The sequence below is a fragment of the Canis lupus genome, chromosome 18 (assembly GCF_048164855.1).
Source record: "Canis lupus baileyi chromosome 18, mCanLup2.hap1, whole genome shotgun sequence".
Classification (NCBI taxonomy): domain Eukaryota; kingdom Metazoa; phylum Chordata; class Mammalia; order Carnivora; family Canidae; genus Canis; species Canis lupus.
In genome coordinates this window covers 4,622,538-4,636,920 of record NC_132855.1, presented here as the reverse complement: position 1 = coordinate 4,636,920, position 14,383 = coordinate 4,622,538, and the positions used below count along the sequence as shown (strand labels likewise).

Here is a 14,383-nt window from a genome sequence, read left to right as displayed (position 1 = left end):
CTGGAAGTGGGTCAAATTACTACTGACTTATTAGGAAGAGGAAACTTAGAGAGTTTAAACAACTAGAACAAGGTTAGACAACTAATTAGGACAGAGCTAAAAGGTCAACCTAAGTTTCTCTGACTCCAAAATGCGTTACCACTCACCGTACTGCTCCTTATTTAAACAAAACAAAACAAAAAAGAGTGATTGCTGCTTTCCCATATATTGCTTTCACATATATTACCTCATTTAATACCCTCAACAATATAGGAGACTGAAGCTCAGAATGTTATAACAACTTGTCAACCATTAGCCACCTAGTTGAGAAGATGCCCTAAGAATGGGGTAAAGAGAAAACATATCATAACCATTTCATGCATGAATACACGGGACACGTAAACATGGAAAATGTTCAATCTTATTAGGGGGCAAATAAAAATAAGATCAATAGTGAGATTCCATTTTCACCTGTAAAATTATAAAAACAAAGTTAAATCCAAAACCAAAAAAACAGTGTTGATAAGGATTCTTGAAAACCAGCATTCTCATATATTTGTTGGAAGAAAATTTAGAATTACTATTGAAAATACTTGAAATTTCACATAATTTTTGCTCTGGAAACTCCATTTGTGGGAATTTAAACAAAAAAAAATGTGCTGCCCAATTTATAGCAAAGTATGTGCATACAGTTTATTCATACTTGGGTACTATCTTACAACTAGAAATTATATTAAAAATAATGTCTAATGGTATCTAAAAATATTGATGCTTTATTATAAGTCAGAAAAAAGTGGGTCACAACTTTATTTTTTCTTAATTTTATAAAAAAATGATATATATTTTATTGAAATATAGTTTCAAGTGCACAACATAGCAATTCAACAAGTATATACATTACAAATGCTCACCATGATGAGGGTGGTAACCATCTGTCACCATACAAAGTTATTACAATAATGTTGACTCTATTTCCTATGCTGCTGTACTCTTCATCCCTGGTAATATGTATATATTTATAAAAAATCATATTTGTTTATACTTATATGTAAGAAAGTGAAGGGATTTTTTTAAAAAGTTCTTTTTATTTATTCATTTGAGAGAGAAAGAGCGAGTGAGAGCATGAGTGGGGCAGAAGGAGAGGGAGAGGGAAAAGTAGGCTCCCTGCTGAGCTGGGAGGAGGGGGGACTCCAGCTGGATCTCAGGATTCTAGGATCATGACCTGAGCTGAAGGCAGGTGTTTAACTGACTGAGCCACCCAAGCACCCTGAGAAAGTGGAGGGATTTCAGTTGAAATGTTGAGTATGGTTTCTTCTCAGTGGTAGTACAAGTGATTTGTTTGTTCTGCTTTTCTGGATTTTCCAAATTTCTTGAAATACGTGTCTTACTTCTGTAATCAGAAATGAAGATTATTAGCAACAACAGCCTTCCATTGGTCCAAGTGCTTATGGGTCAAAGTCCTGCTTCTAAGCATGGTACAAGTTCTTCAACAGCCTGCATTGCCCTTTTTTTTTTCTTTTTAAAGATTTTATTTATTTATTCATGAGACAGAGAGAGAGAGAGAGAGAGAGAGAGAGAGAGAGAGAGGCAGAGACACAAGCAGAGGGAGAAGCAGGCTCCATGCAGGGAGCCCGGTGTGGGACTTGATCCTGGGACCCCAGGGTCATGCCCTGGGTCAAAGGCAGAGCTAAACCGCTGAGCCACCCGGGCTACCCATACACTGCCCATCTTTACCAAGGACTCCTTTTGTCATTTTGCCGTATATATCTGATTGGCTGTTTACCGTTTCTGAGATGTATTTTGTTTTTTAAGACTAAGTCATTGTATATACATATCTGTCTTCCTGGATCACCTATACCATTTCCTGGTCTTGTGCAATCCCCCTTCTGGCCCTCATAGCTCAGCTTGCAGGTCATTTACTTGGCCAAGCTCATTTACTTGGTCATTTACTTGTGCTTATTCTTTGTAATGTCCTCCTATAAGATTTGGTGTGATTTTCAGTTCTATCACTAGCAGTTTCAGTATTAATATCTATTCATTCATTATTCTCCTATGTGGGATTTTTAAAAAAGATTTTATTTATTCATTCATGAGAGACACACAGAGAGAGGCAGAGGCACAGGGAGAGGGAGAAGCAGGCTCTGCTTGGGGAACCCAATGCGAGACTCGATCCCAGGACCTCAGGATCATGACCTGAACTGAAGGCAGAAGCTCAACCACTGAGCCACCCAGGCGTCCCATGTGGGATTCTTGAAGTGGTCTTTAGTACAGAGGTGATGCTCAATAAATATCTGTGAGATAAATAAATGAGTAAGAGAGGGGCACCTGGGTAGCTCAGTCAGTTGAGGGTTGAACATCCAACTCTTGTTTTGGCTCAGGTCATGATCTCCGGGTCCTGAGCTTGAACCCTGGTCAGGCTCTGTGCTCAGTGGGGAATCTGCTTAATATTCTGTCCCCCTCCTTTCCCTTTATGCTGCCCCCTGCTCATGTGCTCTCTATCTAAAAGAAATAAATAAATCTTAAAAAAAAATGAATAAGAGAATAGCAAATGTTTTGTCCCATTTTATAAAGACCTTTTATCGTCTAAAAGCTTTGCTTTTAGTTGTTTGATGACTGAGGGGGATGTTAGCCATACATATCATGAGAACCCAAAGCAGTGGTCTTCAAACAATTGCTTATGTATGACCTAAAAGAATTTTGAAAAACTATGACACATACCTCTGACACATCGTTAAGTTGACATAAATTGTGTAGTTTTAAGTGGTGGCAAAAGATGATTAATCCCTGTTTTTTGTATATTGTCTTAGTGTGCTAAATGAGTTTTTGTCAGAACCTTGGCATTATGGGAGTGCATTCAGTTTATGGAAGATAAGTGAATTCACTCTGTCAGTTCTCATTATCAAGCCATTCAACTTGCTTTGTGCCAGAAAAAGTATAACAACCTTAAAATGTAGATAATTAATGTATATCAACTAGATTTATTAAATTATTAAGAATTGAGTAAATAATGAAGTAATTAGTCAATAAAAATGCCTTATACTGCCACTCATTTCTGCAATCTTATTCTAAGGGAGGCAAGACACATAGATTTCCTTTAGTGTGAAATTGGAGGAAATGAGATGTTACCTCCTTCAGTATTCCTGGCTTTTTACTTCAGGTAAAAAATTTGATGGTGAGCAACGATCTAGGATATTGAAATTATGTTTTCATTAAATGCTTTATTAAAATTTTTGTGTTTTACATCATGTACTCTAGAACCCACATGCTATATAATTAAATACCATAGGCTGTAGATCATGTGCCATGTGCTTTTCATAATATATAACAAATAGTTACTGAAAATACCTGAAAAGCCTACCTTTTTATTTTCTCTGTATCTATTTTTTCAGGGATTTGGGGAATTACTTGAGAAAGCAAAAGAAAACAGTAATGACAGAAAAATTTCCAATGGGGACAACAGCCTCTTCTTCAGCAACTTCTCACTTCTTGGTACTCCTGTCCTAAAAGACATCAATTTCAAGATAGAAAGAGGACAGTTGTTGGCGGTTGCTGGATCTACTGGAGCAGGCAAGGTAATCTCTTCTGTTCTTCACCATTGACAACTTAATTTGGCAGGCATTTCTTTCTTTTGCTAGTTTGTCTGTAGTGTAAGAAGGTATGTTGGAGAAATTTTCAATGTTGGTAGTAGGAGAACGCTTGGATATAGTGTCTCTTAGAATATAAATTGTTCTATTGATAATATTTTCTAGTCTTTTTTTTCTTCATATTACTTCCAGTGACTTTTTCTTCTGCGTCTTTATATGTTACATGGCACAGAACACAGTGTCTTTCTTTCCCCATGTGCTGATCTTTACATTTATTAAAATTTTTTCTCTTTTTTTCTTTTCTTCAATTGGGGCATAGTTGACACCCAATGTTATGTTAATTTCAGGTGTTCAACATAACAATTGAACACCTCTGTACTTCTGCTATGCTCACAAATGTAGCCACCATCTGTCATGATACAACTCTATTATAAGACCATTGATTATATTCCCTGCGCTGTACCTTTCATTGATGGTTCATTCCATACCTGGAAGTCTACATCTCCAACTCCCTTTTATCCATTTTGTCCATCCCCCCACAACCTCCCCCTCTGGCAAGCATCAGTTCTCTGTATTTTTGGGTCTGTTTTTGCCTTTTTTAATTTATTTATTCTTTCCTTTTGTTTTTTAAGTTTTACATATAAGTCAACACAGTGTTTTCTTCTTTTTTTTCTTTAAGATTTTTATTTATTTATTCACGAAAGGCACACAGAGAGAGAGAGAGAGAGAGAGGCAGAGACACAGGCAGAGGGAGAAGCAGGCTCCATGCAGGGAGCCTGATGTGGGACTCGATCCCGGGTCTCCAGGATCACGCCCTGGGCTGAAGGCGGCGCTAAACCTCTGAGCCACCTGGGCTGCCCGACAGTGTTTTATACATGGTAGAAATTCAGAAACTTTATTGAGTAAGTTAATCATTCATTTTTAACAATCTTTGGCACAGACATTTTTCAGAGCTGCTCCAGGAAAACCATGGCTTAGATTTTACCTCAGTAACCACATAGGCAAAAGGTCCCTATTTTGTTGATTTGGAATTTTATTTATTTATTTATGTATTTATGTATTTATGTATGTATGTATTTATTTATTTATTTAAATTTTGTTTTGTTGTGGAATTTTAGAGAATGGATTCAGGCTTGCTTAGGATTTATTATGAGGAAAAATTATTGAGTGGGATAGGTTTTTGAAAGAAACACGTAATGATGTTAATTTATTCAATGCTGGTCAGCTTCCTACTCCCTACCCCCAACTTATTATAAGCCAGGAATATTTAGAGATACACCTGAAAAAATTAACAGATTAAAAAACAAAGACAGGTAAAGGGTCTAACTCAAGGATGAAAGGAAAGGAGGAAGGGAGGGAGGAAGGAAGGAAGGAAGAAAGATACAAAGGGAGAAGCACTGCTGTTAATAAGACAAAAATGTAAATAAAAGTAGGTATTAAACATTCCTGAAAGACATTCATTAATATCTAATATAGGAAGAACCATATTTTTGGATTTAGTTTGAAACTTGGGAAATAAAATGCTGCAGAAAATGTCTAGTCATTGAGTTGGTGTCCACAATGGTGGTAATACAATTTGCTCATTTCTCTCTCCAATTATGTTTTTCTACATGTGAAACCGGCCTTTTAAATAAAGTAGCTGTAGTTGTATATTTTCTTCTTAGGAAAACTTGTTCCTCCTTTAAGTATTATTTTTCCTTCTATTATGTAATATTAGTAGCAATTTTCATTATTGAAAGGGAAAGATACCATAGGAGGAGGTGTTCATAAACAAATTAATAGGTGACCTAAACAAGAATGTTTGCTGGTGAGAGGTAATTATGTTTCATATAATTTTTAAAATTCTGTTTGTATGTTTGAATTACTTCTTTGAAAGGTGCACAAAAATAGCTTTGGAATTACAAATTACAAGCAATTAAACAAGTTACCAGCAATTAAATCTCAGGAAATTCTATTAAGAATTGATGAGCAGATAATTGCTGGCTGGAGTTGCAATTGCATTTTCTGGGAAGTAGCTCTGAAGATGGAGTCAGATGAAGGCAGTGATTCCTTAGGAATAATTAAACTCTTCTGAGGGTTTGGCAAGTCAATCCAGGAGGGAGCCCTTTCATAGTATTAGGATTGGAGTATTTTGTAATCTGGACAAGAGATCTAGCTAACATATAAGATTGAATAGTTGAAAGTATTAACATTTTAATCCAAATCCCATCTCACTCGATTTGGTATATCGAAAGCCTTAAGGATAATTAAATAATTCTTCTACGTGTATGACTTAACCTAGTGTGCTTGCAGAGATTTTATAACGTAAAGACATTCATCACAGCATTGTTTCAATAACCCAAGATTGGAGTGACCCCTAAATGTCTACTACTAGGGGATTGAGTAGATAAAGTTTGGTGTAGCTATAGAATGGCATGTTCTTCAGTCAGTAAAAAGGATGTTGAAAATGACTGTGAAGGATATGTATGATACACTGTTAAGTAAAGAAAGGACAAGTTATAGAATGTTACATACATAATGATTTGTGTTTTATAAAAACACACATATATGCATACATGTGTCTGGAAGGACATTTGTGGATCAAGTTGCTATCTCTGAGATTTTGGGTATATTTTGTATCTCTAGGTTTTCCAAAGTTACAACAATTTATATATGTATTAATATCAATTATTTTCTTAAAACACTAAGGCAGGTTTAATTTTATCACTCCTGTTATAATTGTCTAGATGGTAAGGGAGCCATATCTTCTTTAAACTGTATTCCAGGGACTATCCTAGTGTCCAGCATGTAATAAGTGCTTGACATAAATTTATTTAATTGAACATCTTTGGAAAAATACATTTTTTGTTCTAATCTACATTAAGTGCCTTTCATTTATGAAACTTCTGTGAATCATTTTAATTAAAGAAAATTGGTTTAAGGGCAGCCCTGGTGGCCTAGCGGTTTAGTGCTGCCTTCAGCCCAGGGTGTGATCCTGGAGTCCCAGGATCGAGTCCCATGTCGGGCTCCCTGCATGGAGCCTGCTTCTCCCACTGCTTGTCTCTGCCTCTCTCTCTCTCTGTGTGTGTTTTTCATGAATAGATAAATAAAATCTTAAAAAAAAAAAAAGAAAATAGGTTTAAGGGTCTGCACCACTGGGTATCCTGGACTGAAGGCTGGCTTTGTGACATCTCCCCCAGGGTGGAGGGACTTTCATTTTTCTGTTGTTCCACCACAGCTGAAGCAGTTCTGTGGCCTTGTGTTGTCAACCCCTGACACCACATAGTTTCTATCATCCATCCTGGCCTTACCCTGGTACTAAATTTTAGTTTGGTCTTATAATAGTTGGCAGCAGATATATAGAATAAACTATTAGCTCCTGCTTTTGTTTACATTTCAAATAAAATTTTGGAATAAAACACAAATGTCTGTGAGGTTTCATCAACATATATATTCAGTGATGGTTCCACTTAATGTCCTCTCCCTCAAAATGCCAAAATATGTAATGAATTGTTTTATATAATATTTTTATATAATATTAATATTTGTATTATTTTAGGAAATGGGAGGCCATTAGAGGGTTTTAAGCATAAAAGTAACATGACTCGACTTACTTTTTGATGGGGCCACTTTGAAAATAGGTTGTAGAGAGACAAGCATAGAAGCAAGGAGAGGAGTTAGGAGGCTATTGTGCTAACTGGGCAGGAGATGATGTTGGTTTAATCCAGATAGTGATGATGGAAGTAGCAGTCAGATTCAGAACATGTTTCTAAGAAAGATATCACAGAATTAGATTTTTTCATAGGTGGCCTATGAAAAAAATGGAGGAGTCAAGGATGAGTCCAAGGACTGAGTAATTGGAAGCATGAAGGTACCATTACCTGAGAAGATTATGGGAGAAACCGGTTTGGGCAGAGCTAGATTGTAAAACATTAAGTTTGTAATGCATATTCGACATCCAAGCTGAGATGTTAGTTGGATACACAGCTCTGATTTCAAGGAAGTAGGGGCTGGCAGTGGAAAAACTTGAGGCTAGATGAGATTCCAAAGGACGGAGTATGGATAAGAAGGGAAAGGAAAGGGGCCAAGGTGTGAGCCTAAGGGCATTCCAACTTTTTAGAGGTTGTGGAAGTGTTTTATTATAGTAGTTATATTTATAATAACTTTATTTTTAATATTTCCCTAATGTAAGCTGATAAAATCAATGCTTTTTTTTCTTTCTCTGCTGCCTCCTTTCCTTCTACTTAATGTTAGTCAATAGTATTATCTTTCTTAATGATTTATCTTTGTAGTGTTAAATATGTTTACACATCTATTACCCAGTGTGTTACATTGAAATGATATCCTTTGACTTCCAGTTTTTCTTGATAAAGCAATCAGCATATTTCCTTTATACCCCATTTCCTCTGTTTTGTTTGTATTTTACTTATTGTCGGGCATATAACGTATTGAAATTCTTTTCTTCAACTCTAATTGCCACATTAGTTTAAATTTTAGTTCACAGTCCTTTATATAAAATCTTTGCTCACTGATAGTCTTTTTGGTGAAGCTTCTTCAGTCATCTCTTGGATGATTTTTAAAAAAGATTTTGTTTATTTATTCATGAGAGACACAGAGGCAGAGACACAGGCAGAGGGAGAAGCAGGCTCCATGTCGGGAGTCCGATCCCAGGACCCCAGGATCACCCCCCTCAGCTGAAGGCAGACGCTGAATCACTGAGCCATCCAGGCGATCCATCTCTTGGATGATTTTATCCTTATTTCTTCAAGAAGGGCTCCTGGGAACAATATTATCTGATTATCTCTCTTTTTAACTGATACCTTGTTAGATGAAGATCATATTGAATCTGCCTTGTTGGGTTACTGTGAGGATTAAATAAATGAATGCAGTTAAATCACATAGAACAGCACCCAGTATAGACGAAGTACTCGGTGGATGTTAGCTGGGACTAATCTTTCCCTGACATCCTCCAAACTCATCCCATTGATCTGAATCAGGTGCTCCATCCCTGTGAACCTCTACCATAGCACTTATCACATCCACTGTAATTGTCTCTTTTATTCCTTTTTGTGTCTTTTGTGCTTAGCAGCATATCCAGAACAGGAAGTGCTTAATACATTTTGAATCAAATTAATATAGAATCCTTTATTTATTTTAAAAAAAATTTTTTTTTTATTTATTTATGATAGTCAGAGAGAGAGAGAGAGGCAGAGACATAGGCAGAGGGAGAAGCAGGCTCCATGCGGGGAGCCCGATGTGGGATTCGATCCCGGGTCTCCAGGATCACGCCCTGGGCCAAAGGCAGGCGCCAAACCTCTGCGCCACCCAGGGATCCCTAATATAGAATCCTTTAAAATCAGAATAGATACCTCTGCTTAGGATGATAGTTGGAGGCGGGTATACTCTGAGAGTGATTTGATCAAATGATTTAACTTAATAACCATGGCTTTATTTCCAGACTTCACTCCTAATGATGATTATGGGAGAACTGGAGCCTTCAGAGGGTAAAATTAAGCACAGTGGAAGAATTTCATTCTGCTCTCAGTTTTCTTGGATTATGCCTGGCACCATTAAAGAAAACATCATCTTTGGTGTTTCCTATGATGAGTATAGATATAGGAGTGTCATCAAAGCATGCCAACTAGAGGAGGTAAGTGACTATGTGACATACTTCTGATGATGTGTATGAAATCTTCAAACTACTTAAGGTATATAATTAGCCTCCTATTCAACAGTCAGCGTACATATATTAATCAAATTTCCAATATGGACAAACTACCCTGAGTAAATCAACTAATAAAATATATGACCCCTGCTTTAAGACATTTACCAAAACATAGAGAAAGTACAATTTATTTTTAAAATGAAAGGTTACGATAAAAACTCTATGAAATGGAGATAATTTTATTTACTCATCAGTGTGACACATGTCCTCAATGGACATTTATATGGCATGCGTTTTTAAAAAGATACTTCAAAATTACATGAGAGGATTTTAATAATTTTAATAATTACCATAGCCTAAATGTGTGAGCATTGACCTGTTAGTAGAGAATCAGAGGTAAAATTGTGATTATATTTTATCCTTTGGCCTTAAACATATAACCTCATGACCTCTAGTGACTGTCATTTTCTGAAACAGAGCCAAAATGAAGATGATACTGTTGACTCTTTTTATAATAATATTGGGGAATGGGCTAATTATCTGAAAATATGTGAAGTATTCTAAGGGAAGCCAGTATATGGATTCTTGTGCTATTTAATACATAAATTGTATGGTGGAGGTTTCAATAATTATTGATGTAAATGTTAAGGCAGGGAATATATCCTTATGAGGTTTATCAACAGTATTGCCTGAATAGTAATTGATTCAAAGTCACTATATTTAGCCATCTGGGTGGCTTAGTTGGTTAAGTGTCCTACTCCTGATTTTGGCTGTAATCATGGTCTCAGGGTTGTAAGATTGAGCCCCTCTCTTCCTCTCCGTCTCCCTCTTTACCCCTGCTCATGCTCTCTCTCTAAAAAACAAACAAAACACAAAGTCATTATCTTTGATAAGTGGGATTTGACTCTAGTGAATTCCTTTAAGTTATCTTTTATGAAAAAAAAATTGCCGTGGGAATAAAATGAAACTTAAATACAGTATACATAAAAAATAGAAAAAGTCTAATTGTCAAGTAGCTGCAGTTCTTACAAAAGAGGGATACATGCTTGTACAAGTGGCTCTTCCTGTAGATACTGACCCATTCAAAGGAGTTTTTTAGAGCTCCATTCTCTTATTTTGTGTACACGAAAACATAATAAAAACTACCCTGAAAAAGTATTGGATTTATCTTGAAGAAGATACTCTTCATTCCTCAAAAGCCCTTCTTCCAAGAATAGTATTTCACAACCTGGCGGGTGAAACTCTCAGGGGATTTGTTATTTTAAAAAAATCTGAGTGTTTTTAGAGACCAGAGATACTTATCTAGGTGGGGACTGGGATGTAGGAGTGGTAGTGTCTTGCAAGATAAATCATAGAGTTTATTTATTAGTTGAAAGGTGGTGGAAGGTTTCTGGTAGGCTTTATTTTTTTGCTTTGAATATACCTTTTCTCATAGAAATGATTTTGTAAATGGTGATTTGATTCCACCAAATAAAAGTATATTTAAACCAAATAGAGCATAGTTAAATTACTTATGGTAAATTCAGAGCTGTGGGTCCCTCATTCACGAAATGAGCATTTATTAACATGAATACTGTGCTAAGTGTGGGAAAACCAAGCTGAAAAATACACAATCCATTTTCTTTTCTTTTTTCTTTTTTTTAAGCAGGGAGAGACATGTCAGGTTATGGCTTTATTTATTTATTTTTTTAAGATTTTATTTATTTATTCCTGAGACACACAGGGAGAGAGAGGCAGAGACACAGGCAGAGGGAGAAGCAGGTTCCATGCAGGGAGCCCGACGTGGGACTAGATCCCGGGTCTCCAGGATCACGCCCTGGGGTGAAGGCAGTGCTAAACCGCTGAGCCACCCGGACTGCCCCCATTTTCTAAATGGTACTCATCATAGGGATCTGTGTTTTAGTGAACTATTGTATGGTAAGTGAATCATATCTCGATAAAGCTGCTAAAAATAATGAAAGAAAAGAGGTTAAGAGGAAGAAGAGCTTATTCTTTTTTTCTTTTTTGTGATTCTATGACCAACCTCAAAATTATTTTTAAGTGTATAAGTCAGTGTTTTTTAGTATAGTTACAGGGCCATATGCCCATCACATCTTCAACTCCTCTAAAAGAGGTGCTATTAGCAATCAGTTTCCATTTCTTCATACCTCCCCCACCACCCCCACCCCCGACACACACACCTGACTGTAAACAACCACTAATCTACCTTCTGTCTCTAAAGTTTTCCTGTTCTGGATATTTTACACAAGTGCAAACATTCAATATATGACCTTTTGTGCCCAAATAAATGATTAAACTAGAAAAAAAGTTAAGAAGTCTTCATTTTGTTTTTTAGATTTTTTAAAAATTTATTTATTCATGAGAGACACACACACACACATAGAGAGAGAGAGGGCTGAGCCACCCGGGCTGCCCAGAAAGTCTTCAGTTTGAAAACACTGGAGCCTTGCTGTATTTTATAAAAATATGAATAGAATAAGATCCTTATACTTGGGAGGTTAATGGACCAGTGGGGGAAAGAAACATATCAATAAAGAATGTAGTTGGTGTTCTAATAGAAAATGAAAGAGCCAGTTCTGTAGGAGCATAAGAATTGATCTGAGTTTGCCCAATGTAAGGAATAGGTACAGGGCTAATGTCCTCCCACAGTGGAATGATTCACTGCAGGATTCTAATGGTGACAGGAGTGAAATTTATGGGCTTGGAGTAATTTTTTTGACTAAGAACATTAGAGCTGACAATAAAGTAGAGAGAAGTTTAGGTTGGTGTGAAGAATTGGGAGATTGATGAATAAATGGTTACTGGATTATTGAGAAAATTAAAGGGGACAAATATAAGGTGTATAACATAGCACCTGGTGTAAATTAGCCATTCAGTAAATATTAGCTCATTTCTACTTCCTTTTTTAAAAAAAGATTTTATTTATTTATTCATGAGAGACACAGAGAGAGAGACAGAGACATAGGCAGAAGGAGAAGCAGGCACCATGCAGGAAGCCCCATGCGGGTCAATCCCAGGACCTCAGGATCACGACCTGAGCCACAGGCAGACGCTCAACCGCTGAGCCACCCACGTGCCCCTCTGCGTCCTTTTGAGGTGGAGAATACTGCTAGAGAGCGTGATGTAAGATGAATATGTTCTGAGAGTCAGTTCTTGTTAGTGAGTGACTACAATGGAAATGAGGTGGAACTTGGTGTAATTAAGATGGGAGAACCATGATGGAGAACCATGAAGAGTCATCAATGTGAACTTTGATGATGACAAAAGTAGCTATAAGAAAAAATTAGAAAAGTGGTTATCTGGAAATATGGTAGGTGTTGTTCATGACCCAATCAACAAAAGTTGGAGTATTCTGTGGAAGAAAACAGATGGCATCAGACAGTTTGGAGTTCAGGCACATTGGTTCCATGTTCCAGAAACGGCAGTGGGCTTGGGTGATGATTCCAGTTTCTATGTGCCTTTCAGACCACAAAACATGACTTATGTGATTACCCTGTACCAGACACTGTTCCCAGTGGTGGGGTCAGGGTGGGCACAAAATGAAAAAGTTATTCCCCCTTCCCTCAAATAACTTTCAGGCTGGTTGGGGGAAAACATCTGTAAAGAGACCTTTTCAATAAATAATAGCAAGTGTCGGGATAAAGGTGTTCTGAGGGCACTGCGGAAGCCCACTTGAGGGTTTTTGACTTGCCTCAGTGGTTCAGGAAAGACTTTCTCTAAAAGTGGACAGCTTGAAGAATGAGTAAAAATGGGAAAGGTATTCTGGACCAAAGAAACTGAGCAGAAACACAGGACATGAAACCACTCGGTTCGTGCAGGGAACCACAAGCTCTTGATCGGACCAAGGGGGACACTGAGTGCAGAGGGAGGAATGGACCTGGAGGACCATGTCCTCGGGACTTTGTACCCCAGGCTCAGGAATTGCTCCTTGGAGACCTTTAATCGGGGGAGGGATGCAGTCAGTTTTGCACTGTGGGTCTATCACTTTGGCTATGATACGAGGAACGGAATTAAGGCGGGTGCATTTTGGAAGTCTGTGGGCTCGCAGAAAGAGCATATATTTTGAAATCTGACAGAGTTGGGCTACTAAAGAAAGTTGCATAGTCCTATTATACACCGAGTGTTATCCTCTCTAATATGGAGATTATAGACTTATTTTGTAGAGTTTTGTAGATTTTTCTGGTGCACAGAAAGTACTTGATGAGCGAAACAGCCCGCAATGGTAGTGACAGTAGCAGCAGCAGTATTTGCTCTCGGACTAGCAGACAGGAGGCGAACAGGAGCGGGGTCAGCGATCCAGGAACAAGGGTTGTGAGGGACAAGAAGAAACAGGAGTTAAGGGGAGGGGCTGTGCGGAGCTCAGGAGGGCCGCATCTCTGTCCTATTCCATCCATAGGGAAGGGCCTTAGGGAAAAGGGGCCTTCAGGGGAAGGCTGAGGGTTTTTTTTTTCCCTAAAGAAATTAGAAGGAGAGAGAGATTGCTTTAGGATTAAGGGTTCCCAGAACAACAGGAACTGGAAAGGGGGACAGGTAGGATGCGATGGGTTTAGGAAGGACGCACAGAGAAGGAGACATCTGATGGAGGCTCTGCGTGTCCGGGACAGACTTCCCGGGGGAGGACACCGCGGGTGGCTTGAGCAAGCAGCTGCTACTGACAGTGATTGCGTGCATTTTGCTTTTGTGTGGTACACTTGGCTCTCCTTCCCCTTTGCCTGAGGTACACTTGGCTCTCCTTCCCCTTTAGCCACCGGGCTTTCCCGCCGCCCGGTAATAGGCCGAAGCATCCAGCTCCTGGCCTCTCTGTGCTTGTCGCGGGCACCTGCTGTCCGCACGCTGGGCATGCAGGCTCATGCTTGTCCTCTGGCTGTTGAATGTCCCCTGCCTGTTGTCATTTACCCAGCGCCGGTGAACTGCTGGAGAACCGTGGGTCCACCGGGCAGGTGCAGAGGCCGTGTGTGTATGCGTTTGGGTGGGGGGGAGGTTCTTAGCAGGTGACTATTGCACACGCAGCTGCGGTGAGCCCGCCGGGCAGGACGATTCTGCTCAGCGGGCCCCAGGCTGCGGCCCTAACAGCGGGGCTGGGGTGCTAGACTACTTCAGCCAAAGGCCAAGGGTGCCTCTGTTTTCAGCCCTCGGGGCTTTCCGATTTGGGTATCTTTTGTTGTTCTTGTTAAAC

At 38.6% G+C, this 14,383-nt stretch overlaps 1 protein-coding gene across 1 annotated transcript in view; it reads left to right on the top strand.

Annotated features, from left to right (window-relative positions):
- CFTR (CF transmembrane conductance regulator) overlaps positions 1–14,383 on the top strand; it is a 164,052-nt gene that overhangs the window by 61,267 nt on the left and 88,402 nt on the right. Inside the window, exons 10-11 of the mRNA XM_072783316.1 lie at positions 3,369–3,551; positions 9,001–9,192. Coding sequence (XP_072639417.1) covers positions 3,369–3,551; positions 9,001–9,192 — 375 coding nt within the window. The remainder of the gene's footprint in view (positions 1–3,368; positions 3,552–9,000; positions 9,193–14,383) is intronic.